The sequence below is a fragment of the Podarcis raffonei genome, chromosome 16, assembly GCF_027172205.1.
Source record: "Podarcis raffonei isolate rPodRaf1 chromosome 16, rPodRaf1.pri, whole genome shotgun sequence".
In the NCBI taxonomy this organism is placed as follows: domain Eukaryota; kingdom Metazoa; phylum Chordata; class Lepidosauria; order Squamata; family Lacertidae; genus Podarcis; species Podarcis raffonei.
Window position 1 is genome coordinate 482,972 of NC_070617.1, and position 24,470 is coordinate 507,441.

The following is a 24,470-nucleotide window of genomic DNA, read 5'->3' on the forward strand; positions in this document are numbered from 1 at the left end:
CCTGCCCGCGTCCAGCATGGCGGGAGGGGCACTTCCGCCCGCCCTCCGCCCTTCGCCCAATCGGCAGCGGCGCCGTCTGTACGCGACGCTTGCGTCACTTCCCGCCCTAGGGGTCTCTCCTCAGAGGCTGCCCTCGTCCAAGATGGGGCCTTCGGCACGGCCCTCCGCGGCGACGGGGCTTTCTCCGCCCGCTTCCCGCGCTGCTTCTGCCCCCGGTGCCTCTCCTCAGGCGGCGCCTCTCGCTCACTTCCTAGCCGCGGGCCCTCGTCCCTTTCGGCCGCTTTCCGCGCTTCTTCCCTCCCGCCCTCTTCCAAGATGGCGTCTTTTGAGTGCTTTGGCGTCACGTCGCTAAGCAACCCGACGCATCTTCCCGCCTCCTCTCCTGAAATAGCAGCTGGGGAGGATAGGAAATGAGGACGAGGAGGGGCGGCCGAGACCCCCCCGCACGTCACTTCCTGCCAGGGGGCTGCTGCTGCGCCTGCCTCCTTTTTCCTGCGTGGCGCTCCTGGGTGAGGCTCCCCCTTTGGGGGGGGGAGGCGTGGGAGCGGAGGTTGGGGGGTGTCAGGGGAGGGGGACACGGGGCGCTCCTTCGGGGGGTCCCTCATCCACCTTCAGCGCCGCAGAGTTGGAGGGCACCCATGAGGTCCTCTAGTCCAGCCCCCCCAGTAATACTGCTGCTGCATCCATTGCCAAGGGGACTGGGAATTTCCATCTCGAAAAGAAGGAAAGCAAGGGACAGTCACAGGAATAGGTGGTGGGTCTCTGCTAGTGGAGCAGGGTTGCGGGTGGCGCTGGGGGTTAAACCACAGAGCCTAGGGCTTGCCGATCAGAAGGTCGGTGGTTCGAATCCCCGCAATGGGGTGAGCTCCCATTGCTCAGTCCCTGCTCCTGCCAACCTAGCAGTTCAAAAGCACCTCAAAGTGCAAGTAGATAAATAGGTACCACTCTGGCGGGAAGGTAAACGGTATTTCCGTGCGCTGGTCTGGTTCGCCAGAAGCGGATTAGTCATGCTGGCCACATGACCCGGAAGCTGGACGCCGGCTCCCTCGGCCAATAAAGCGAGATGAGCGCCGCAACCCCAGAGTCGGCCACGACTGGACCTAATGCTCATCTGCTAGTGAGGTGGGGTGTGGAAGGTGCCTGGGGAGGGGATTCCCCACCTGAGGAACCGCCACCAGGGTGGCCAACCCTCTGCTCACCTGAGCACCCAAGAGGGCATGTGTAGGGAAGGAAGAGGTTCTTCAGATATTGGGGAGCCTCAGCGAATGGCGAATTGCACTTGGAAACAAACTCACAAGCCCTGCAGCTGCGTTAAAAAGAGGCGCAGAATATGTTCCTAAGGGTTGCATGAGGAGAGCCAGATCCATGGATGAGGCCTTGAGCTCCTTGCAGAGGAAGGTGGCCATCTTTAAAGGGAACTGTGAAATAGAGGGGAACCCAGGCAGGAATCTGGCTGCTGTGTTTTAAACCAGTTTCTGAGTCTTCTTCAAGGGCAGCTCTGCATAGGGAACACTGTAATAATCCCATGGGATGCAGAGTGTGGACTGGCAAACAGGCCAGAGCTAGAAATGGGCACTGTCACCGAGGCCGACTAAGCCTCAAGTGACACTCTTGGATCCAGGAGTAACCCAAGTTGCAGGATAAGCCTGAGTCTCTCCAAGCAGGCACCCTAAGGGATCATCCACCGTTGATCAGGGAATATGTTCCTTTTCTCCGGACTCTGTCAATTTTATAACCGAGTAATGCATTTGCTTTGCAGGATTTTCTAGCTGCTCTAATTTGGACAGACTGAACACGGCAGGGGAAAAAAGGGATTTCTTCTGATCTCTTGGAGGTTTCCTGAGAGCACAGATGGATGAGCGAGACTCAGCTGGCCCTGAAGCAGGAAGAGGCCATGGGAGCAGTGGGGGATTCTGGGAAAACTCTGTGCAGAAGATCCTGGGTGAGGAGGACACCCCTTGCTCAGAGGTGCAAAGCCAGCAGTTCAGCCGGTTCTGCCCCCAGGAGGCCAAAGGACCCCGAGAAGTTTGCAGACGACTCTACCACTTTGACCATCAATGGGTAAAGCCAGAAAGGCACACGAAAGCTCAGATGTTGGACCTGGTGATCATGGAGCAGTTCCTGGCTGTCCTTCCAGCGGAGATAGAGAGCTGGGTGAGGGAATGCGGAGCGGAGACCAGTTCCCAGGCGGTGGCCCTGGCCGAAGGATTCCTCCTGAGTCAGGCAGAGGAGAGAAAGCAGGTGAGAGAGACTTTCCTCTGGATACTCCCAAGGGGCTGCCAACATGAGGGAGAGGGTCCCCAGGTTCTCTATTCATGGCCCATCTTGATAGGAAGGAACCCAAGGAGTGTTATATGATACCCCTAACACTTTTACCTTTGCTGTTCCTTTTCTAATCCTTCACCCTGTTTGTTTGCTTTTGGACTTTCTGTTGAGATTCTTGCATTGCAGGAGGGTGGACTAGCTGACCCCGTTCTATGATTCTGTGATTTCAGGGAAAGGATCTGTTTGCAGGAATGGGTTCAGGTTCCTCTGAGGCAGAGAGGACTCGGTTGGACGCCAGAGAGAGGCCACTGGGTAAGGAGGAATGATGAGGTTTGTCTCTTTGGTCACATTCTGTGGGCTCTGAAACTCTCCTGTGAGTTCTTTGAATCGTTTGGGGGGAGACAATTGAAGCCATGAGCCCCAAGGAGGAGAGACGTATATTTCATTTACTGAATTTATATACCACCCTATACTCGGAGGTCTCAGGGTGATTTACAATATGTATGCAACTGAGCTACCAAATGGGTACAAATGTTCAAATGCATTCAGCGAGGTTTTTCTAAGGCCCAGTAAGAGATGCTCTGCTAGTCCTTACCTTTGTCTCCCGCAGGTGACAGAAAGACTTCGACAGAACCTCCTCCATCTTTTCATGGTGTCACAGGGGAAGCGGTGGCTGTGGAAGCGGATCAGGTAGGGCGAAGGAGCCGTGTGGGTCAAGAGGCTGAGGGGGGGGAGTCGCCAGGAGGCCTCTGGGCCCCAGTGATGAGTCTCCCTCCTGCTCCACTTGGCTTCTGTCACAGTTGCCCTTCACAAAAGCTGGAAAGGCCATTCAGGAAGGTTTCTGTGCTGAGAATAAGGAGCAGCTGCCTCACCTCAGCTAACCTTCTGAATGTTGCTCCATTCTTCCTGCTTTCTTTATAAAGTTGTCACTGAATGCTAAAATAGGCTTCTAAGCAGTTGACAAACCATGAAAAGCAGTGGCCAGGATTCACCTAAGCTGCCCCATCTGTTTCACAGCAGGGCTTTGCCCCACTCTCTTCTCTCTTCCAATGTCCCCATTCGCCCCTTGAAGTTTGCTTTAGGGTGTCCGGAGGGTCCCCTCAAGAACAGCGTCCAGGGAGAGGACAGAGGGGATCCTTCTCTCCGCTAGACTGGAATGCTTTGTGCAGGCAGAATGACACCAGGACCACAATGTTGACCTCTGCCCCTTTGAACCAAGATGAATACACATCATTAAAAGCCGCAATAGAAGAATTCATTTGATACGTTAAAATAAGCCTCCATAATACAGTGGTGCCTCGCAAGACGAAAAGAATCCGTTCCACGAGTCTCTTCGTCTTGCGGTTTTTTCGGCTTGCGAAGCAAGCCCATTAGCGGCTTAGCGGGCTTAGCGGATCAGCTGATAAGCGGCTTAGCGGATCAGCTGATAAGCAGCTTAGCGGCTTAGCGGATCAGCTGTTAAGCGGCTTAGCAGATCAGCTGATAAGCGGCTTAGCGGCTTGGGGAAAAGGGGGGGGGAGAAAAAAACCCCGCAGGAACTCGCAAGACATTTTTGTCTTGCGAAGCAAGCCCGTAGGAAATTCGTTTTGCGAAGCACCTCCAAAACGGAAAACCCTTTCGTCTAGCGGGTTTTCCGTCTTGCGAGGCATTCGTCTTGCGGGGCACCACTGTAAAAATGTGCAGGAAAACAATCCCTGAAAAGTAACAAACAGGCAGAAAACCCCAGAGCAAAGTCCAATAGATCATCTTCCTGCTGTCTGAGTGGAGGACATTTCCTTTTCTCTTTTAGGGTTCAGTGTGCTTTGAGGACGTTGCCGTTTCTTTCACGGACGAGGAGTGGGCATTGCTGGATCCTGACCAGAGAGCTCTGCATAAGGAAATCATGGCGGAGAATCGTGGGATCGTGGACTTTCTCAGTAAGGCTCCCTATGGATCAGAGTCTCTGTTTTGAAATTCAGTGCATTTCTCTCTGTGACATCCCTTCCGTATTTGGATGGAGCTCAGCAGCACCAGCCTCTGGCATACTAGCACTCCCCAAACTATCTCCTGTTTGGGCTCTGAATATTCTTTCTCCAGTTGTTGTTATTACTATCACGCACTTCATTTCTATACCACTCTATATTTTTAAGAAAAGAATCTCAGAGTAGTTTGCAGCCTACATTAAAAGTCAACTAAAACAATCCAGAATAAAACTTTACAGAAGAAACTCAAATAACAATGATCAGCCTAGTCTGAACTCTAGGCCTTTTAAAATATAGGATTCAGAGTTGTTAGGCTAGCAGATCCAGATTCTGTCAGGTTCCCGTTCTTCTTCTGTCCGTTTTTGGTTGACTAAATACTGACCCTGGAGATTTAGTGGATCGCATGATTGAGCCAAAAATATCTCTCCCAGAAAAGAGTCAGGCTTTTAAAATCTCAGGTTCCCATAAATAGGCCTGTGATTACTAGTCAATGAAAACCATGAACTTTGACATCTAAATCTCTCCAGTTCTTTGTCTATAACAATCTTTCATTTGCATTTCTCCATCTTTGGGGGATTCCTGAGGATCTAATCTGTTTTTCTCTTCGTCACAGGTGGCGAAATGTTAGAAATCCGCATAATGGAAACGCTACATAAATATTTGGGGTGCGGTGAGAGCTTCTGTAAGAAGGTCCATCTCGTTTCCCAGGAAAGCACTCAAAGAGAAGAGAAACAATATCATTGCTCGGCATGTGGAAAGAGCTTCAGTCACAGGGCCAACCTCACAACCCATCAAAGAATTCATACCGGGGAGAGACCATTTCAGTGCCGGCAGTGTGGAAAGAGCTTCAGCCAGAGCGCCCATCTCACCACCCATCAAAGAACTCACAGCGGAGAGAACCCATACATGTGTTTGGAATGTGGAAAGGTTTTCAGATACAGGCGCACCCTCACTTCCCATCAAAGAGTTCACACAGAGGAGAAGCCACATCAGTGCTTGGAATGCGGAAGGAGCTTTGCTTTGAAGAAATGGCTCACTTCCCATCAAAGAATTCATAAGGGGGAGAAACCCTACAAGTGCTTGGAGTGTGGGAAGAGCTTCAGCGAGAGCACCTCTCTCACTTCCCACAAGAGAACTCACAGCGGGGAGAAACCATACCTTTGCTTGGCGTGCGGAAAGCGCTTCGGTCACAGGGCCAACCTCGCAGCCCATCAGAGAATCCACACCGGGGAGAAACCTTTTCAATGCCAGGAGTGTGGGAAGTGCTTTAGCCAGAGCACCCAGCTCACTACCCATCAGAGAACGCACAGCGGAGAGAAGCCGCACCTGTGCTTGGAGTGTGGAAAGAGCTTCAGTCACAGGCACACGCTCATTTTCCACCGAAGAATTCACAGCGGGGAGAAACCGTACCGGTGCTTCGAATGTGGCAAGAGCTTCAGTCGCAGCGACAATCTCACAACACATCAACGAACTCACAGTGGGGGGAAACTGTAGCAGTGGCTGTGTACATACAGTGGTACCTCGGGTTACAGACGCTTCAGGTTACATACGCTTCAGGTTACATGCGCTTCAGGTTACAGGCTCTGCTAACCCAGAAACAGTGCTTCAGGTTAAGAACTTTGCTTCAGAATGAGAACAGAAATCGTGCTCCGGTGGTGTGGCGGCAGCTGGAGGCCCCATTAGCTAAAGTGGTGCTTCAGGTTAAGAACAGTTTCAGGTTAAGAACGGACCTCCGGAACCAATTAAGTACTTAACCCGAGGTACCACTGTATTTAAATTTATGAGACTTTAATTAAATTGTAGGTGGGTGAGGACTGCAACAGTGTTCTTGCCCAGCAAAGAAGTCGCCCTCGTCTATCAGGACCGTGGAGTGCACCAGTAATACTAAGAAGACGATATCCCGCTTGATCACTCCCCTTCAGGAGTCTCAAAGCGGCTAACATTCTCCTTTCCCTTCCTCTCCCACAACAAATACTCTGTGAGGTGAGCAGAGCTGAGAGACTTCAGAGAAGTGTGACTGGCCCAAGGTCACCCAGCAGCGGCATGTGGAGGAGCAGGGAAGCGAACCCGGTTCCCCAGATTACGAGACTACTGCTCTTAACACTACACCACACACTCCCTCTCTCAGTGCCCTAACTTTTCTTCACATTGCAGACCCCTTTGCAGATCTACAAAGTGCAATTTGGATTCCTTTTTTCACGTTGCATCAGGGAAGAGGGTCGCAAGCGCTTTGGCGACACTGGTGAGGTCAACCAGTGCCACCCACTGGCATTTCCAGAGGTGCTCTGGTCCGGAGAGAGAAAGGGAGAGTTTTAGACAGATGGCCCTTTTTACTCCTCTCCCTGGAGAGAAGAGGGATCAACACACTCAAAATACTCCTGGTTTTGCACCTGTTAGTCACTGAACAAAGATGCACGTGTAGAATCACAGAACTGTGGAGTTGGAAGGGGCTCCCAGAGGCACCTAGTCCACCCCCTGGCTGCACTGCAGGAATCACAGCTAAATTAGGAGTAGACTGACCACGTCACCATCCATTAAAACAACACACACTTTAAAATCTGATTTCTTTTTATTGTTATTGAATGACTTTGTTCTAAACAGAAGAAAGAACACAGCTCCCTGTCTCTCTCTCTCTCGCTTACCCCCTCACCCCCCCCCAAAAAAATTGGACCTTTTCTTTTTAGTGCAAAGTCTTCTTCGGTGGATACAAATCTTCATATTTATGAAGTACAGTACGTAATTATGTAAGGCACAAAATAAAGTCTCTTTCTTTAACAACAACAACAAAAAATCAAGTTAACACGAAGCTCAGTTCCGTTATCAAGAAGTATTTGGCCTGTTTGACCACCTTCAGCCCCACAAACACCCAGCCACCAATAGTTGAGAAATTAATGCCATGGTTTGCTTGAGTTGCCAGCCAGCCAGCGCTAAAGAGCCCCCTTTTTTCTAGGGGTTGAGAGTCTTTTAATACATGCTTAGTTAAACATACCCACAGCCTTTTCTTGCTAATAGGAAAATGGCAAATAGGGTTATTATTATTATTTTTTTGGTAAATATTGTACTCTGAAAGGGTGCTATTATGCACATTTATTTATTTCTGGCATTTCTACTCCACGTGGTTCGCTCCCTCCTTGTTTAGCCCTCACACCAACCCTGTGAGGTAGGTTAGGCTGAGAGAAACAGGGACTGGCTCACAAGGTTACACCCAGTCAGTTTCATGGCCCACTGGGGGGATTCAAACCCGGGTCTCTCCCAGCTCCTCGTCCTGCACTCTCTACAGTACCACCGGCTCTCAAATGGGGGCTTAATCCTGTAACAGGTGGTTGAGGTATCACAACCAGGTCATTGGCAACAGGCTTTTTAATTCACCAGATTTCCCCCTGAAAAGGAAAATCCAGATTAATGTGTGTTTGGGGATATGCGTTGGCATTTTGATGGCGTTGCCATATGGACCCTGCAAAAAAACGCAACCCTGAAAGCTGGTCCCATTATTAAAGCCCTTCTGGGAGCATCTCCTGACTACATTCTGTATCTTATCAATGACCAATTGTGGTGGGAATCCATTGTGCCTGAATTAATCAGATTATTGTGATCCTCCTAAATCTCTCTCCCTCCCTCTCTCTCTCTCTCTCTCTCTCTCTCTCTCTCTCTCTCTCTCACACACACACACACACACACACTCACTTTCCACCACAGTTCACTTATTTGGGAATCGTGGAACTGATGGCTTCTCCATGTTGGCTTCTCACATTTCAATGACAAGGGAGGAAATGCAATGCATTTTAAAGACCAGGAGCTCAGGCTCGTTGGCCCTTAATCCAGGTCACTTCTTGAAGCGGGATCTGAACTCGGGGCAAGTCCATACGACAGCGTCTCTACAGAACAGCTTATCAGACAGATGGACCCTTTGTTTCGTGGCCAGGAAAACATGCAGTGGGAGATGGAGTAGAATGACCCCATGTATGACACAGCTCCCTGTGGGGTAGCATCGCTGCAATGAAAGGATGAGTCAAAAATAATTGGACGATGGCGCTGGGGTGACGCTTCTTTGCAAAAGTTGGGCTTTGCCAGCCGTTGCCCCCAAAACCCGGGTGCAACTTGTGGCAGAGCAGAGGGGGGGGGGGAGATTCCTCATTCAAACCACATCACACCCATTGTAACTATGGAATTTCATCCGTGGGTCATGGCCAGCTCTGCTTCAGTCCAACCCCTTGTGATGCAGGAATCCCAGCCTTCATTTCACCATGGAGAAATGACATAATCTATGTAATTAATCGATGGCATTGTTATTGCACTCTGTTTGTATCAATGCAAGAAAAAGTAATGTGAACTGGGAAGGGCATCATCTACATAAATGTTTGTGGAGTGAAAGCAACAGTGAATCTCAATCGTATTTGCCAGATTGATTTTTGTTCTGGACATAAGGGAACGTTTTCCTTGGGATTCTCCAGCATCACCCGCTGGACAGCCGAATGGGGTGTGTGCCACACAGCCAGGCCTTGCCGCCCCTAAGCTAGGCTGCCCTCCTCCGTGGGACCCCTTGCCAGCCTTGAAGAAAGGGTCAACTGCCCTTCCTCTTGGCTTTTGTTCATGGAATCACAGAGTGGTCAAGTTGGAAGGAACACCAAAGGACATCTGGTCCACCCCCCGCTCCGTAATGCAGAATTGATGGAATCACCCTTTGCTCAACAGTAAAACATTTTGGGCCAACTTTGCTTAAACCCCAATTTAAACAATCTCCCCACCCCACTCCCATTGCAGAAATATCAGTGACTCATTTCAGAGAATGGGCGGGAATTTCCACACTGGGCACAGTAGAATTTAGGAAGGAAGGAGCGAAAGGAAAGATGCCTGGAACATCCTGGATTTGCTTCCTTCATCCATTTTTCTTTTTGGCTCCGATAGCAATTTTAGAATCCAACTTCTTTCCGACAAAGTGCAAAATAGCTCCATGACACACACACTCTCTTTTACAAATAACTATATATATCTCATTTATATAAATAGATTTATATAATTTAATAGATACTTTCTTTCTACGAAGAGGAAGTGACTCCCTCCTTTTTGATGCATGTGACAACCGTTTTAGAATTCGTACCTGTAAGAAACCATCTTAGGCCCGTGACGATCTGACTCCTAAAAAAACAAGCCAATAGCCACCCTCAAACTCCTCCACCCCCATGACCCACAATGCTATTTGACCTAGCCAGAAGTAGCTGTTTGGGACAGTTTCTGCACAGCTGTGGGTCTCCCCACCCACACACCCCAACTTCAGACAGCCTTGGAGGCCTCTGGGAGATAAACAAAATCATTGGCCTCCTACCGCCCCCCACCCCATCCCCAGGCCCCCAAAATCCAGCTCCTTCCTTTCTGCTGGAAGGCTCCTTTTGGCTGCAATGACAACAGAGACCTAACCAGCCACAGAAAAGCAAACAGTATCTCATCCTCCCTGGAAAATCTTCTTCCACTTTACCCTGGTGATGAGGTTGTTCCCGGGTTCACAAGTCTTATGATTGACCTCTGCTTCCAGGCAGGCACATGTTTTCGGGTGGGAATCAGATCACATATTGGGAAATTCCAGTTGCTCAATTAGAGTCTCGTATGACCAACCCCCTTCCCCAAAAAGATTGGGCTTTTTCGCAGGAAGGAAAGTGGCAGAGAAATGCATGGATAGCGCAGGATGGATAGCGGCATCTGACCTCCCTGCAAACAGATCAGGATGAGTGCTCAATAAACAGGGCTGTGCAGAAGCAAGCTAACTCCACAGAACTTTTTGGGGATTTGCAGTCAGTTCCATTCGCTGGGAGATTCCCCCTGCACTTAAAATAAGCAAAAGCGCTTGAGAGCTGCGTTCTGATGGATCTGTGTTAAAAGCCAATTTTGCGGGTGTGTTAGCTTTACAAAGATGCAATGCCTATGGGGCAGGTCTTTCAATAGGAACTGTCTGTCAGACCAGTCTTCAGATTGGTACACCATGACTTTTTGTGTGTGTCCCATCACAGACAGACAACACTGGCCTCGTTCCTTTTCACTAGGCTAGCTTCATCTCAACACACACACACACAGTCCTTTCTCCGCTCAGTTGGGAAATGCCACAGATGGGAGGTCAAAGAGGATAAATATGTTCTCCACAAGGTCTTCTTTCTACTCATCTCCTTGGCTCCGAAGTTCAGCATTTTTGATGTTGAGAATTTACAGTAATAATAACAAGTACAGCAGGTCTGTTGTGATCAGAGGTTCACCTGTTGCTTTAAGGAGCAGGATTCAGGAGACAGAAACACCTGCGTTCTTTTCGGACTCTACCTGCATTCCGCTTGGTGTTTTCAACATAGGCACCCTAGGCTGTTGGGTAGCTAAAGAGTCATCGATCCTTCTATAGTCCCGGGACTGAAAGCTTTCTAGCATTGAAAAACAAGGATCATGACAACACATTCCAGTTTGTTAACAGGACATTCCTCTCACACTGCAGCACAACTTTACGAATGGACAGACATCCAGGTTCCAATTCTTACAAAGCTTTCAAACGAAATCTGCTTGTCCTCCCTTTCCACCTCTGTATTTTAAGATCAGGGAAGATGCATTTTTAATTTTTTAAAAAGTGGGTGGGTGGGTGTGCTTTGTAACGAGTCATCAGACCTCCAGATTGGAGGTCACACGATAATTCTTAAGGTGCTGCTTTGTCGTACGACACCTGTGCATTAAATATCAAGTGCTGGGGTGTGTTTCAAAACTTCGAAGGGCTGCTTCTGAATTGCAAATCGTTGAGGTCTGGTGGGTTTGTTGACTGCAGATTGCCAGGCACACCTGCTGTGAATATGTTCTCCAGCTTCATCTGAGGTATCCCGTGGTGACCACAACAGAATATTAATTTGCACAGTATGCGCTAGTAGCATTTACACCCTCCATTTCACGGAGCCTGGTGCGGTGGGGCACTCCCAGTGCTCTGTCCCAATCTTTGTGTTTCCCTTTCTCATGCATCCGTCAGTATCTTTCAGGTTAGGTTGGCATTAAAAGCTAATCTTTGTGGTGAGAGTTTCCAAGGCAAAAAGAGAAAGAAAACTCCATGTATTTATATTTTAAAAAGCATTCGACACAATAGAGTTGCTGGTACGTGTGCCTCTGCCTCCTATTAAAAACCATGACCTGGTGGCCCCCTGAACAATGACCGCACAATTATTTGTATTTAAGAAAGAAACACAATTAAAGATATATATACTTCCAGCAGTTGGTCAAAACCACGGAGGAGACCTTGAATTCTGGCGCTGTGAGCTGCTGAGTCAGGAGGGGAGCTGACCTTTGCGTTCCTTTAGCAGTTTCCTAAAGAGGAGAACAGATTGCTCATCCTGTAGTTTGAGAGAGAGAAAATGCAGCCACAGAAAGAAGGGTGTAAGGAAGTCTGGAAGCTAATGAAGACACTCGGATGCAATACTCGTATAACACAGGCCTCACAAGTCCTCCGAAGGGTCAAACGTTGCTGATCCGGACGCTCAAGGGGGTCCCTTCCCTCTCTGCTTTCTCCCGAAAGGATTCCTCTAGCTTCAGTTTCTCGGGGTCCCCATACCGCACCGTCTCGTGAAGGCAGCAAGGGGGCGCCACTTTGATCACCTGCTCAAAGAGGCTGAAGTCGGCCACGTATTTCCCGCTGGCCGAGAGGGAGATGACTGGGGTGAACTCGTAGCCCCAGAGGATCTCCTCGGGGAGGTAGGAGGTCCGGACTTGGCACGTGGCGCTGGTGGACTCCACGGTGCCGCTGAGGATGACCACCAGCTCAAAGTCTCCTTCCCCGGTGCGCAAGGCCATGTCCCGGAAGGGGCTGCTCTCGTTCACCACGTGGTAGAAGGTCAGGGGCAGGATGAGGAAGGGGCTGTCGGAGGACGTGTCCACCTGGAAGTCCACGTTGACCTGGTTGAGCCGGATGTTCTCACCTTCCTTGGTCAGGTAGGTCTGGAGGAGTTTGCCGGTCACCTGGCACCCGATGAGGAGGCTCTTCCTCATGTTGGCCACGCGGATCATCAAGCAGGTCTTGCCGTCGTGCTGGGCCACCACGGCGTTCTGGCTGAACTTGATGGTCTCTGCCCTCTTCTTGGGACGGGCGATCTTGGCCAGGAAGGTGCCCGTGATGAAGATCTCCATGATGGTGGTGAGGACCAGCTGGCTGATGAGCAGGACGATGGCCAGCGGGCACTCCTCGCTGATGTAGCGGAAGCCGTAGCCGATGGTGGTCTGGGACTCCAGGGAGAAGAGGAAGGCCCCGGTGAGGGTGTGGACTTGCATGACGCACGGGGTGTGGTTGGCGGGAGGGTCGAATTCCAGGAGGTCTCCGTGCAGCACAGCCACCAGGTACCAGATCACCCCAAAGATGAACCACGTCCCGGCAAAGGAAGCGGAGAAGAGGAGCAGCTTGTAGCGCCACTGCATGTCGATGAAGGTCGTCCACAGGTCCTTCAGGTAGAGGAACCTCTTGTCCGCGATGTGCTCCATGCGGACGTTGCTGCGCCCATCCTTCGTCATGACCCGCCTCTTGCGCAGGGTGGAGCCAATCAGGGGCCGGCTGTCGGTCTGTGTCGTCTGGCTGTAGTACACCTTGGTGGACGACGTCATCTGGCCAGCGGGGAGAGGAGAAAAGGAAAAGAGGATGGGGTGAGATGGGAGGACTGACACCAGAACATATAAAGAGCCCATCCAGGCCAGTGTCATGTTCTCACAGTGGGCAGGTACCCATAAGAACCTAAGACTATAGGTAGACTTCCTCTACACCTGGAAGCTCCGTGAGAAGATAAGAAGAGCCTGGGTGCTCGGTCAGGACCAAGGGTGCCCATCTAGTCCAGCATCTTATATTATTATTATTATTATTATTATTATTATTATTATTATTATTATTATTATTATTTATACCCTGCCCATCTGGTTGGGCTTCCCCAGCCACTCTAAGCGGCTTCCAACTAAATATTAAAATACAGTAATGCATCAAACATTAACAGCTTCCCTAAACAGGGCTGCCTTCAGATGTCTTCTAAATGTCATGTTGTTGTTTATTCCCTTGACATCTGGTGGGAGGGCGTTCCACAGGGCGGGTGCCACCACTGAGAAGGCCCTCTGCCTGGTTCCCTGTAACTTGGCTTCTTGCAGGGAGGGAACTGCCAGAAGGCCCTCGGATCGGGGCCGCAGTATCCAGGCTGGACGATGGGGGTGGAGACGCTCCTTCGGGTATACTGGACTGAGGCCATTTAGGGCTTTCAAGGTCAGCACCAGCACTTTGAATTGTGCTCGGAAACGTACTGGGAGCCAATGTAAGTCTTTCAAGACCGGTGTTATATGGTCTCGGCAGCCCCTCCCAGTCCCCAGTTCTTACAGTGGCCATTCAGATGTCTGTTATGGGAAACTCACAAGCATGATTTGCACACGAGAGCCTCTTCCCTCCTGTGGTTTTCGGCCACTGGGAACCATCGCAGCCTCCAACTATGGAAGTGAAGCTTAGATCTGCTGGCCAGTAGCCATTAACAGCCTTTGGGAATGTGTCTCCTCCTCTCTTAAAGCCATCTAGGTTGGTGGCTGTCACTGCCTCCGGTGGCAAGGAGTTCCAAAGTTTAGCTCTGCATTGCCTGAAGATACCGTTCCCCATAGGGGAGTCAAGCGAAGAAGGAATGAAACATGTTTCCAGTGTGCATTGCCAGTCCTATGGCAGATTAGGTAGTTTAAAAAGAGGAATAGATAAATTTGCAGAGGAGGAGGAGGGGGAGAAGAAGGCTCCCGATGACCCTTCCTGCTTGTTACATTTTCCTGTTGGTTATTTTAGAGGTGTTCATTGGGAGGCTTAAGCAACTAAATTTTACCCAAAGCTTTTAGAAGTGGGTTGATACGGCCTTAAATGCATACAGGGCCTACATTTAAAGTAGCCCCCCCCACCTTAAACACACATGTCTTCTCCCACAGCATCCTGGGAGTTATAGTTTCTTAAGGGTGCTGAGAGCTGTTGGGGGAGATCCTCTCTTCCTCCTCCCAGAGACACAATTCCCAGAATGGCCCAACCACCAGTCTCTCTTCTCAGGGAAGTCTGGAAATCACAGACCTTGCAGGGAATCCTTCTGCCTCTCCCCTTTGCGCCAGCAGGTGGCGCCATAAAACTGGGTATTCGGCGGCCGCCTATTTTCCACTTGCTCTTATGTAACCGAATGAAACCGCGAGCAAAAGGCTGGTGGCGATGCTCTTTCTGGGTTCCGGCTGCAGACATCTTTCCAAAAGACCCCCCCCCCTTTCCCATCCGCTGCAACGTTTTCTCGAGGTGATGCTGTGCAAACGCTGGTGGGCTGGAGCCCTCCTGGCTGCTAATAATAATAATAATAATAATAATAATAATAATAATAACAACAACAACAACAACAACAACAACAACAACAACAACAACAACAACAACACATTTTTATTTATACCCCGCCCTCCCCGGCCAAGACCGGGCTCAGGGCAGCTGACACTGAATATAAATACAGTGAAAACATACAAAAAATTGTTGATTAAAATATATGTTAGAATACAGTCTAAAATGCAGTTTAAAATGTAGTGATGTATGGAAGTGAGAGCTGGACCATAAAGAAGGCTGGTCGCCGAAGAATGGATGCTTTTGAATTCTGGTGCTGGAGGAGACTCTTGAGAGTCCCATGGACTGCAAGAAGATCAAACCTCTCCATTCTGAAGGAAATCAGCCCTGAGTGCTCACTGGAAGGACAGATCGTGATGCTGAGGCTCCAAGACTTTGGCCACCTCATGAGAAGAGAAGACTCCCTGGAAAAGACCCTGATGTTGGGAAAGATGGAGGGCACAAGGAGAAGGGGACGACAGAGGACGAGATGGTGGGACAGTGTCATAGAAGCTACCAGCATGAGGGAGGCAGTGGAAGACAGGAGTGCCTGGCGTGCTCTGGTCCAGGGGGTCACAAAGAGGCGGACACCACTAAACGACTAAACAACAATATAGATCAAAGCCATAAGGGGAGAAAATGTCACATATTCACTGGGGCCAACTATCCATGCTGGTCCTACATGAGACAGCAAAAAGAGCCGAGGGAAAAGTTATATACTAATCCCATATAGGGGTTCCATCAGGAAAATAGATAGATAGATAGATGATAGATAGATAGATAGATAGATAGATAGATAGATAGATAGATAGATGATAGATAGATGTGTGTGTCAGACTGAGTGCAGCCCAAAGGCCAGGCGGAACAGCCCCGTCTTGCAGGACCTGCGGAAAGATGTCACAAATCCCAAATTATGCGTGACAAAGATCACACGTAAGGTCACAACAGCCCTGCAGCTGATTTAAGGGAGAGGGTGGGGGCAGCTGCTTCAGGCTGAACCAGACGACTGCTCCACCTGGCCCAGGGCTGTCTGCACTGACCGGCAGCAACAGCTCACGGGGGTTTGGGCAGGGAGTGGGTCCTCCTTCCCCCCAAACCTGGAAATATTGCCGGGGATTGAAGCGGATGGCTTTCCTTTGGCAAAGTTAAGTGCTCTACCACTGGGCTGCTGCCCTTCCCCTGAAAATGAAGATTCTAGTCCTCATGAAGGGCTGATTTAAAGGAGAACATCGGAACCTGCCTTTTAATAATCCTTTGGTTTATTTATTTCATAAAATACGTATAAGGCTGGATTGTTGCTGTTGGTGTTTTAATCCTCAAAGTACCGTATTTTTCGCTCTATAAGACGCACCAGACCACAAGACGCACCTAGTTTTTGGAGGAGGAAAACAAGAAAAAAAATATTCTGAATCTCAGAAGCCAGAACAGCAAGAGGGATCCCTGCACAGTGAAAGCAGCAATCCCTCTTGCTGTTCTGACTTCTGGGAAAGCTGTGCAGCCTGTATTCGCTCCATAAGACGCACACACATTTCCCCTTACTTTTTAGGAGGGAAAAAGGGAGTCTTATAGTATAGCTTATACTGCTTTGTCTACACAGACCGGTTAGCCACACTCCGGCATTTCAGAAGAGGGGTCTTTCCCCAGCCCTATCCAGGGATGGAACCTGGGACCTTCTGCATTCAAACCAGGCGCTCTGCTTCTGCACTGCAGAGTTCCCCTTAAAGATGAAGGTGCTAGCCCCCATGGCACTGGAGGATGAAGGGCTAACTTGAATGAGAAGGCAAGAGGCGGACTCATTCTGAAGAGAACGACTTCCAAACAGGAACTATTGTCAGCCTGCTTGTTTTGTTTGATCAAAGCAAAAATGCACACGCAATTCCCCTCTTGATTTTGATCGTTTGAGCCACGAGAGCCACTGGGAATCTTCCCCCCAGCTGGGCTGTGGGCCTCATAACCAGTTTGCCCAGTTTAAAGCCGTGCAGGTTGGTTGCCCTCCGTGCCTCCTGAGGGAGAGAGTTTAACTCCTGCTGATGCTGGCAGAGCATTTCGGGGGTTGGACTAGATGACCCCGGGGTCCCTCCACACTTCTATGATTCTTTGCTGCTTCTCCAGAAGCAGCCTGAGGCCACGTCTTGACAGAAGCACAAACATCCATGAAGTCAGCCCCGGCCCTGCCTGATCCAGAGTGACATCTGTCCCTTGGCCTGATCCTGCACCCTCCCCTTCGGAGGAGACAACATCCCCATCTCTCTCTCTCTCTCTCTCTCTCTCTCTCTCTCTCTCTCTCTCTCTCTCTCTCTGCCCCGCTGGCCTCTCGTTCTGCCAGACTCAGCTCCCCTCAGCATCTGCCTCACATTCAATTTTGCACACAAGGCTCCATTGGAGGCTGTCAGGATCAGCCCCTGCAGCTGGAACAGCGTCTCGACAGCTCCTGCTCACAGAGCACCAAAACCAGCAAATTTTTTTCGGGGGGGGGGGAGTTTCTCAGCTTGGCTGAGCCCCCTCTCTGCTCCCCCCCCCCGGCATCCAAGCGCCACACTCTGTGAATCTGGACAGGGAAAAGTCTTTCCCTTGTAGCACTAGGACGCCTGGGTGCGCCATGAAGCTGAATGCTGGAAGATTCAGGACAGATAAATGAGAGTCCTCCTTCCTGTGGAACTCCCTGCCACTGGAGGCAGCCATGGCCGCCAACCTGGATGGCTTTAAAAGAGGATGAGACAAATTCACACGGAGGAAAGGAGGGCTATTGAGGGCTAATAACCACGATGGCTTTGCTCTGCTTTCCCTCCCTGGTCAGAGGCAGCCCTGCTTCTGAATACAGTACCAGGTGCTGGAAACCGCAGGAGGGGAGAGTTGGATCTTGTGTTCGAGTCTTGCTTATGGATTTCCCTTTTAGGGCATCTGGTAACCAAGCAAACCCCTGTGTTGCAAAGAGAACGTCAGCAACGTCTAGCCAACACGATGACCATGTACATACGCAATAGACAATCTTTATAGAATTCCTTCAAACTGTAACAAGTACAAAATGAAATCTTTGGTCTCAAAGTCTCTGAAAATCTTTAAAGGTACCAAACTTTGTACGATGAAAGACAAGCTGTGAAGCTTTGTGTATTCAGCAAATACGATGTCCAACACTGAACAGAGATTCCGGATATTGACTGCTGTTTCGTAGAATTCTTCATCAGCGTGGGGGGAGGATATAGAATTGCTTCATAAACTGAAAATAAAATTTTTACAGACTATGACCTGCAGGCACATCTCACGATACAAAAATTATAAACTATAATACAAACAGTAATGAAAAAGAGTACATACCCCTTCTTATTTCGAATGAAGCACCTCTCTTCTTTTAAAGACTTTCAGAGACTTTGAGACTCAAGATTTTATTTTGTACTTGTTATGGTTTGAAGGAATTCTATAAAGGTTGTCTATTACATATGTATACGGTCATCGTGTTGCCTAGACATTGCTGATGGCCCCTGTGAGGAGGCTGGACTAGATGGGCTCACTTTGGCCTGATCCAGCAGCCAGGCTGTCCTTTCGGAGCCTCCAGGTCCAGAGGCAGTCTATCTGGATTCCTAGGCTCTTAGGGGTCTTTGGCCACTGTGAGAAGAGGAGGCGGGACTAGAGGGGCTCTGGCCTGATCTAGAAGACACTTTGCATGTTCCTGGCAAACCCACTTTCATTGAATGGAAGAATGTTTTTCACCATGACGGTGAAATTAGATGCTGCCATTCCCTTTGTTTCTGGAATGTTTTGATTTGTCTGAGAATACTTTTGCCTTGCCTTGCCACCCTGGGCTCCTCCTGAGGGATGGCAGGATATTATGGCAGTGCTGCCTAGCGGTTAGCGTGTCTGAATAGGACCTGAGAGACCAGGGTTTGAATCCCAGCTCAGTCATGAAGCTCATTCAGGAGACCTTGGGCCAGTCTCTCCGTCTAACCCGCCTTGCAGGGATGTTGTGGGGATTAAATGACAATGGGGCAAACCATGTTTCCCTCCTTGAGTTCCTTGGAGGGAAAGGTGGATAGAAATGCATAATAATAATAATAATAATAATAATAATAATAATAATAATAATGCAGTTAAACAAAGAAGAAGAAGAAGACCCCCCATGAAAGTGGAATTGAGATTTCTGCATTGCAGGGGGTTGGACTAGAGGATCTTTGGAGGTGCCCTTCCGACTCTACAGTTCTATGAGTCTAGATTCTGAACAGACAGATATTTATCTCCCTCTCCCTTTCTGTCTGTTTCCTTCCTTCCCTCTGTCGCTCCTTCCGGCCTCTGACACATTCTGCATTTCAGGGAGGAGGGGAGCAACCCTTGACTGCTGGCCAAAAGGCGAGTCAGGAGGCGAGGGAGAAGCCATGGCGAGCCTGGCTCTGCCACCTCACAGGCCCCGAGTCCTGCTGGTGGTGCCGGCCCTGACGCTGGGCATCCTGTGATTGCTGCCTCGCCTCCTCCTCCTCTTGGGTTTAACGCGTGGCTTCATAAATAAAAGGGGGAAATGAAAGAGGCCAAGAGACAAACCCCTGTGTGTTTCCGACTGAGTCACTCCACTCACACCCCCCAAGCATCTCTCTCGCCCCCCTCCCCTTTAACCTCATTCCCTGCAAACAGAAAACATCCCCCCCCCTTTGCAACTCGGAAAACAAGAAAGGCCCTTTTCATCTTGGCATCTCAACTGTTTGGAAACATCCCATGGAAACCCAGCGCTTTGATGGCTGCTCCCCAGTGGCCAGACCTCTGCGTGGCGCTTTCTCTGGGGAGAAAGAGGTTTGGGGGGGTTGCATTGCTGCTCCTTCACCCCCCACCAATAAAAAAAATCCCTTGCCCCCTCGTCCCAAAGAACCTGCCCACCTCCCTCTGCAAAAAAGTGCCGAGCCTCTATGTTCCAGGTTCCCTGGCACGAAAGGTTTCCTCTTGGCTGGGTTGGGGATGCTGCCAAGCTCCCCAGGGGGCGCCCCAAGGATAAATCTCCCTTTTGTCGGGGATGAAGGGGAAGCTGCGATGGTCCAAGGGATGGTCACAGTCCTCAGAGCCCAAACAGGTGTGGGGCGAGTTTCCGAGCGCCGGCTTCCATTGTCCCCCTTGGCGACGGCTGTGGGGTTTTCTGAGGCCTTGGGTTGAGTCATCCAAAATGGCGGAGGGCCGAAAGTGTCCCTTGGGGGGGGGGGCTCTGTTTCCTTTCAAGGCTTGCCCTCCGGCTCCCAGCCGCACCTTCCAAGAAGGGCATTGGACTGGCAGGCAAGAACCCCGAGGGGGAATTCAGGACACCGGCGCCAAAGCCCCCTCTCCTTCGCCGTCAGCTTTGGAAATCCTCCAAGGAGATGTCTTCACCTTGGCTGGAAAGATGTTGAGGTAAACATCCTCTCCCTTCCTCCCCAAATGTGATGGCCTGGGACTCGGACTCGGAACCAGAGGAGTCTCAGTCTGCACCTCAGGTGCATCATCTGAACCAAGTCTGGGGCCTGATCCTGAAGAGTCCCAGTCTGCACAGGTTCCCCTGCAACAAACAGCAGCTGGGCCAAGTCAGAGGCCTTAGTCTGCCCTGGCTCCAGATGTGGGGATGACCTGGTTGCCTTCAGCTGAGCAATCACTTACAGCTGCTCCACTGGTTGGGTCAGGGGAGGCTGAGGCGGCCTCTGGGTCTAGTAACCCACCAATGTCTCCCGAGCTGCAGAGACTCAGGTCTGAGAGAAGGAGAGACCTGAGTACTTGCAGGAGGAGAAATAGGGAGGTGAGTTGCCTGGGGATCAGGACCGGCCACTACCCCGACAGACATAAAAGGCTATTGGACCCCGCCCCAGGTTGCAGGAGCAACATTGCTGTATGCCAGACCCTGCCTGAGATCCTGTACCTGTCCTTGCCTGGTTTCCTGCCTCGTGTCCTGCCTTGGCCCTGTTGGACTGTCTCCTAGTGGAATCTTCGGATTCTGGGCCGGACCTGGACCGCGGTTCTCGGGTTACCCCCAAGCCCAGCACACCAAAGTCCAAATTGGGACTGGAAGGGGGTCAAGGCCATAGGCTCCCAGAATTGTAGAGCTGTAAGGGACCCCGAGGGTCATCCAGTCCAACCCCTTCCAATGCAGGAAGATGGTCACCCAATCGCTGCTTAAAAATCTCCCAGGAAGTCCATTCGCTGTGAAAGAGCCAGGAGAGTAAATAAGGGCAGAGAGGAGAGGGAGCTCATGGCCCAGAGGAGCAAAGGAGGGGCAAAGGAAGCGGCTTCAGGCTGACCAGGAGCCCATCTAGCATGCACTTATTATTACTGGTGCTGGAGGAGACTCTTGAGAGTCCCATGGACTGCAAGAAGATCCAACCTCTCCATTCTGAAGGAAATCAGTCCTGAGTGCTCACTGGAAGGACAGATCCTGAAGCTGAGGCTCCAAGACTTTGGCCGCCTCATGAGAAGAGAAGACTCCCTGGAAAAGACCCTGATGCTGGGAAAGATGGAGGGCACAAGGAGAAGGGGACGACAGAGGACGAGATGGTGGGACAGTGTTCTCGAAGCTACCAGCATGAGGGAGGCAGTGGAAGACAGGAGGGCCTGGCGTGCTCTGGTCCAGGGGTCACAAAGAGGCGGACATGACTAAATGACTAAACAACAGCAACCACTCTTAGATGTTGGGGATTGAATCTGAGACCTTCTGCTTGCAAAGTCAGTGCTCTCCCACTGAGCCCTTAAACAAAGGCAAGTTTCCAGTCCTCCTGATCACGAAGGAAGGGCTGGCTTTCCCAGTTAGCCCACTGGTCTTTCTAGCTCAGGACTGTCCACATCCCTGACTCGAACCCTCCGCTCCAACCTCACTAGCGCACCTGCCGCTGCTCCCAAACTGGTTTGTCTTTTATCCAACTTTCAGTTCGCCGGCGCATCCTCCAGAGGCTGAGACTTTGAGCCCTTTCTCAGGAGGGGGGTTGAGGGGGCGATGCCAGCCTTCTGGCCACGGGACTCCTCACCCCCCCAGCCACCTCCTCGTCCATCGCTTATCCGAAACCTGAGTTGACCATCTGCCTTGGCAGCAGGCGGGCAGGAGATCTCGTTCTGTGTAGCCTCGTGCCTCGGACCATCTCCAAGCAAATGTTTTTTAAGGAGGAGATTTTTAAGAGTTCCAAAAAGGAGGGAAAAAAGTGTGTATTTGGCACCTGCCTTCCTTTGGGGCCAGGAGAGGGAATTCTGAAAATGGAAGTACCCAATTGTATTTATGCGACCTGGCATGGTAGCTTTTCCTCCCTGAATGGAAAAGTGCCCTGGGCTCAGGGTGGGGTGAGGTGGTAAGACTTAATTTGAGCTGGGACTCAGTCCTGGAAGAGGATTTCGCCCAGGGCTGCTTTAAGAATAAAGAATCATGGAATTGTAGAGTGGGAAGGGAACACGAGGGTCTTCTAGTCCAGCCCCTGCAATGCAGGCATCTTTCACACATGCTCTACTGACTGGGCCAGGGCCGTCTTACCCATAGGTGCTAGGAGTGCGGGGCACCCGAGCGCCAGGCTCTCAGGGGCGCCAGGCCAAGAGTCCAGGGCCCGAGAGTTGAGTCCCGGGAAAAGTCCGCCAGTCGGTCAAAGCACCATGGTGGGCTCCTCTGCTGCGGGCGGCTGTGTGCCATGGGTTCGGGAGCGACTGAGCCAGTGAGACGCTGAGGCGGCCGGCCAGCTCTGCCCTCCTTTGTGCCTGGGACTGGGCAACCGGGGGAGGGGGGAGGGATCTAGTTATCTCCCGCTTGGACTACTGCAATGCGCTCTACGTGGGGCTACCTTTGAAGGTGACCCAGAAACTACAACTAATCCAGAATGCGGCAGCTAAACTGGGGACTGGGAATGGCCGCCGAGACCATATAACACCGGTCCTGAAAGACCTACATTGGCTCCCAGTACGTTTCCGAGCACGATTCAAAGTGTTGGTATTGACCTTGAAAGCCCAAAACGGCCTCAAAGGCCCAGTAGACCTGAAGGAGCGTCTCCACCCCCATCGTTCTGCCCGGACACTGAGGTCCAGCTCCAAGGGCCTTCTGGCGGTTGCCTCCCTGCGAGAAGTGAGGTTGCAGGGAACTAGGCAGAGGGCCTTCTCGGTAGTGGCTCCTGCCCTGTGGAATGCTCTCCCATCAGATGTCAAGGAAATAAACAACTATTTTACTTTTAAAAGACAACCGAAGGCGGCCCTGTTTAGGGAAGTTTTAAATGTTAGTTGCTGTATTGTTTTTAATACTCAGTTGGAAGCTGCCCAGAGTGGCTGGGGAAACTGAGCCAGATGGGTGGGGTATAAATAATAAATTATTATTATTATTATTTGCACCCCGGTGCCACATATGCTTAAGACGGCCCTGGCCTGAGCTATCCCTAAGGACGTGAGCCTGCTGAATCAGGCCAATAGCCCATGAAGTCCAAACCCTGTCATCACAGTGACCAAAGGCCCCCACGGACCTCGATAGACTGCCTCTGGACCTGGAGGTTCCTTTTTTTAAAAAAGATATTTATTGAGTTTTTCCACCTTTATACATTAAAAAATCCAAAAGGAAAAAACAAAAAAGTTAAAAACACATAAAGTTTACAATCCTTATTTTCAATATCATATTTCCCTGACTTCCCCACACCTCCCCTTCTTATATTCCAATTCAAATTGTTAATTCAACAAGTTCTTGTCCCCAATTTTTGACCTTTTTATATTTAATTCCTTTTTAAAAAAACCAATTTTAACTTATAAACATCAGTATTTAAACATCAGTAAAAACAAAAAAAAATTTTTCCTTCCAGTAGCACCTTAAAGACCAACTAAGTTAGTTCTTGGTATGAGTGCATGCACACTTCTTCAGATACACAGATACACAGATAAACATCAGTACTCATTCTTAAAACTTTTTTCTAAAGTCGACCCAACTTCCCTTCCACGAATTCCCCAATTTTCATACTAATAACAAAACAAAATAAAAAAAACAGATTATTATTCTGCACCCTTTGGATTCCCAAACCTCACCCCCCTTTCCCGGTTTCAATCCCCAACAAATGTCCATCAGTCTTAGTCTACTATCAGCCTGGAGACCTCACGTCCGAGGCTCTTAATTCTCTCTCAATTCCTCTCTGCCGGTTTTTTTGGTAGTCCTTAATATTAAACACCAGATCTCGGAGAAGCTCTGTCCCGATAGGGTCCATATTTCTTCCAGCCAGACCTCCATACTTAAAAGTGGAGCCCGAATCTTGTTTCTTACTCCTTTTAAGTCCAAATGTCCCAAAAGCTCCAACTTTCACCTTAATCAAATTTGTAATCCATAGGTCTTCAGATCTCCACATAAGGAGATCTCTCCATTCTTCAATCTTCAATTCAAAACAGATTTTCATCATCCAGTACTTATTTTCCTTTGTAGCCATCATGTCAGGCCTCTGGTTCTCCTTTGTCATCTGCAACATTACATCTCCTCCTTCCTTTTCCTCAGAAACAACATATATCTCTTTCTCCACACTCTCAAATCTTTCAAGTTTCTCTTCTTGTCCAGCTGCATGGACTTCATGAGTCAAGTCCTTATCAAATTCAATGAATTTGTTTACTGTTAAGTCCAGAGTTGCAACATTTGTAGCCAAAACATCAATTTGGCCTTGTAACTTTCCCAAGAGAAGAAACACTCTGTCCAATTTAGCTTGAATTTTTCCTCCTTCAGCCATTCTTGTAATGTCCCAAAATCCCCTCTAGAGGGATTTTGGTTACTTTATCTTCCTTCCAGTTCAAATCCAAAAATCAAGTTAGTTTGTTTTCAACAAAATATAACCAAATTGTAGCAAATATATCCAGCAGAGACAGCAGAAACAAAGTTCTCTTTTTCCTTCTTGACAGCTAATTTGACAGCTGTCAAACTCTTCTATATCTCCTCAACAGGCTCTCTCGCGGATCACTCCCGGGTC

The 24,470-nt window shown here is 49.9% G+C and overlaps 2 protein-coding genes across 2 annotated transcripts in view; one reads left to right on the forward strand and one right to left on the reverse strand.

The window, feature by feature from the left end:
• LOC128404167 (zinc finger protein 391-like) overlaps positions 1 to 8,614 on the forward strand; it is an 86,702-nt gene extending 78,088 nt beyond the window's left edge. The window contains exons 2-6 of the mRNA XM_053369592.1: positions 1,760 to 2,241; positions 2,496 to 2,577; positions 2,876 to 2,955; positions 4,055 to 4,181; positions 4,840 to 8,614. Of these exons, the coding sequence (XP_053225567.1) occupies positions 1,852 to 2,241; positions 2,496 to 2,577; positions 2,876 to 2,955; positions 4,055 to 4,181; positions 4,840 to 5,720 (1,560 nt within the window). The 5' untranslated portion in view covers positions 1,760 to 1,851 and the 3' untranslated portion in view covers positions 5,721 to 8,614. The remainder of the gene's footprint in view (positions 1 to 1,759; positions 2,242 to 2,495; positions 2,578 to 2,875; positions 2,956 to 4,054; positions 4,182 to 4,839) is intronic.
• Positions 8,615 to 10,828: 2,214 nt separating this feature from the next.
• KCNJ10 (potassium inwardly rectifying channel subfamily J member 10) overlaps positions 10,829 to 24,470 on the reverse strand; it is a 29,395-nt gene continuing 15,753 nt past the window's right edge. The window contains exon 2 of the mRNA XM_053369594.1: positions 10,829 to 12,827. Within this exon, the coding sequence (XP_053225569.1) occupies positions 11,691 to 12,827 (1,137 nt within the window). The 3' untranslated portion in view covers positions 10,829 to 11,690. The remainder of the gene's footprint in view (positions 12,828 to 24,470) is intronic.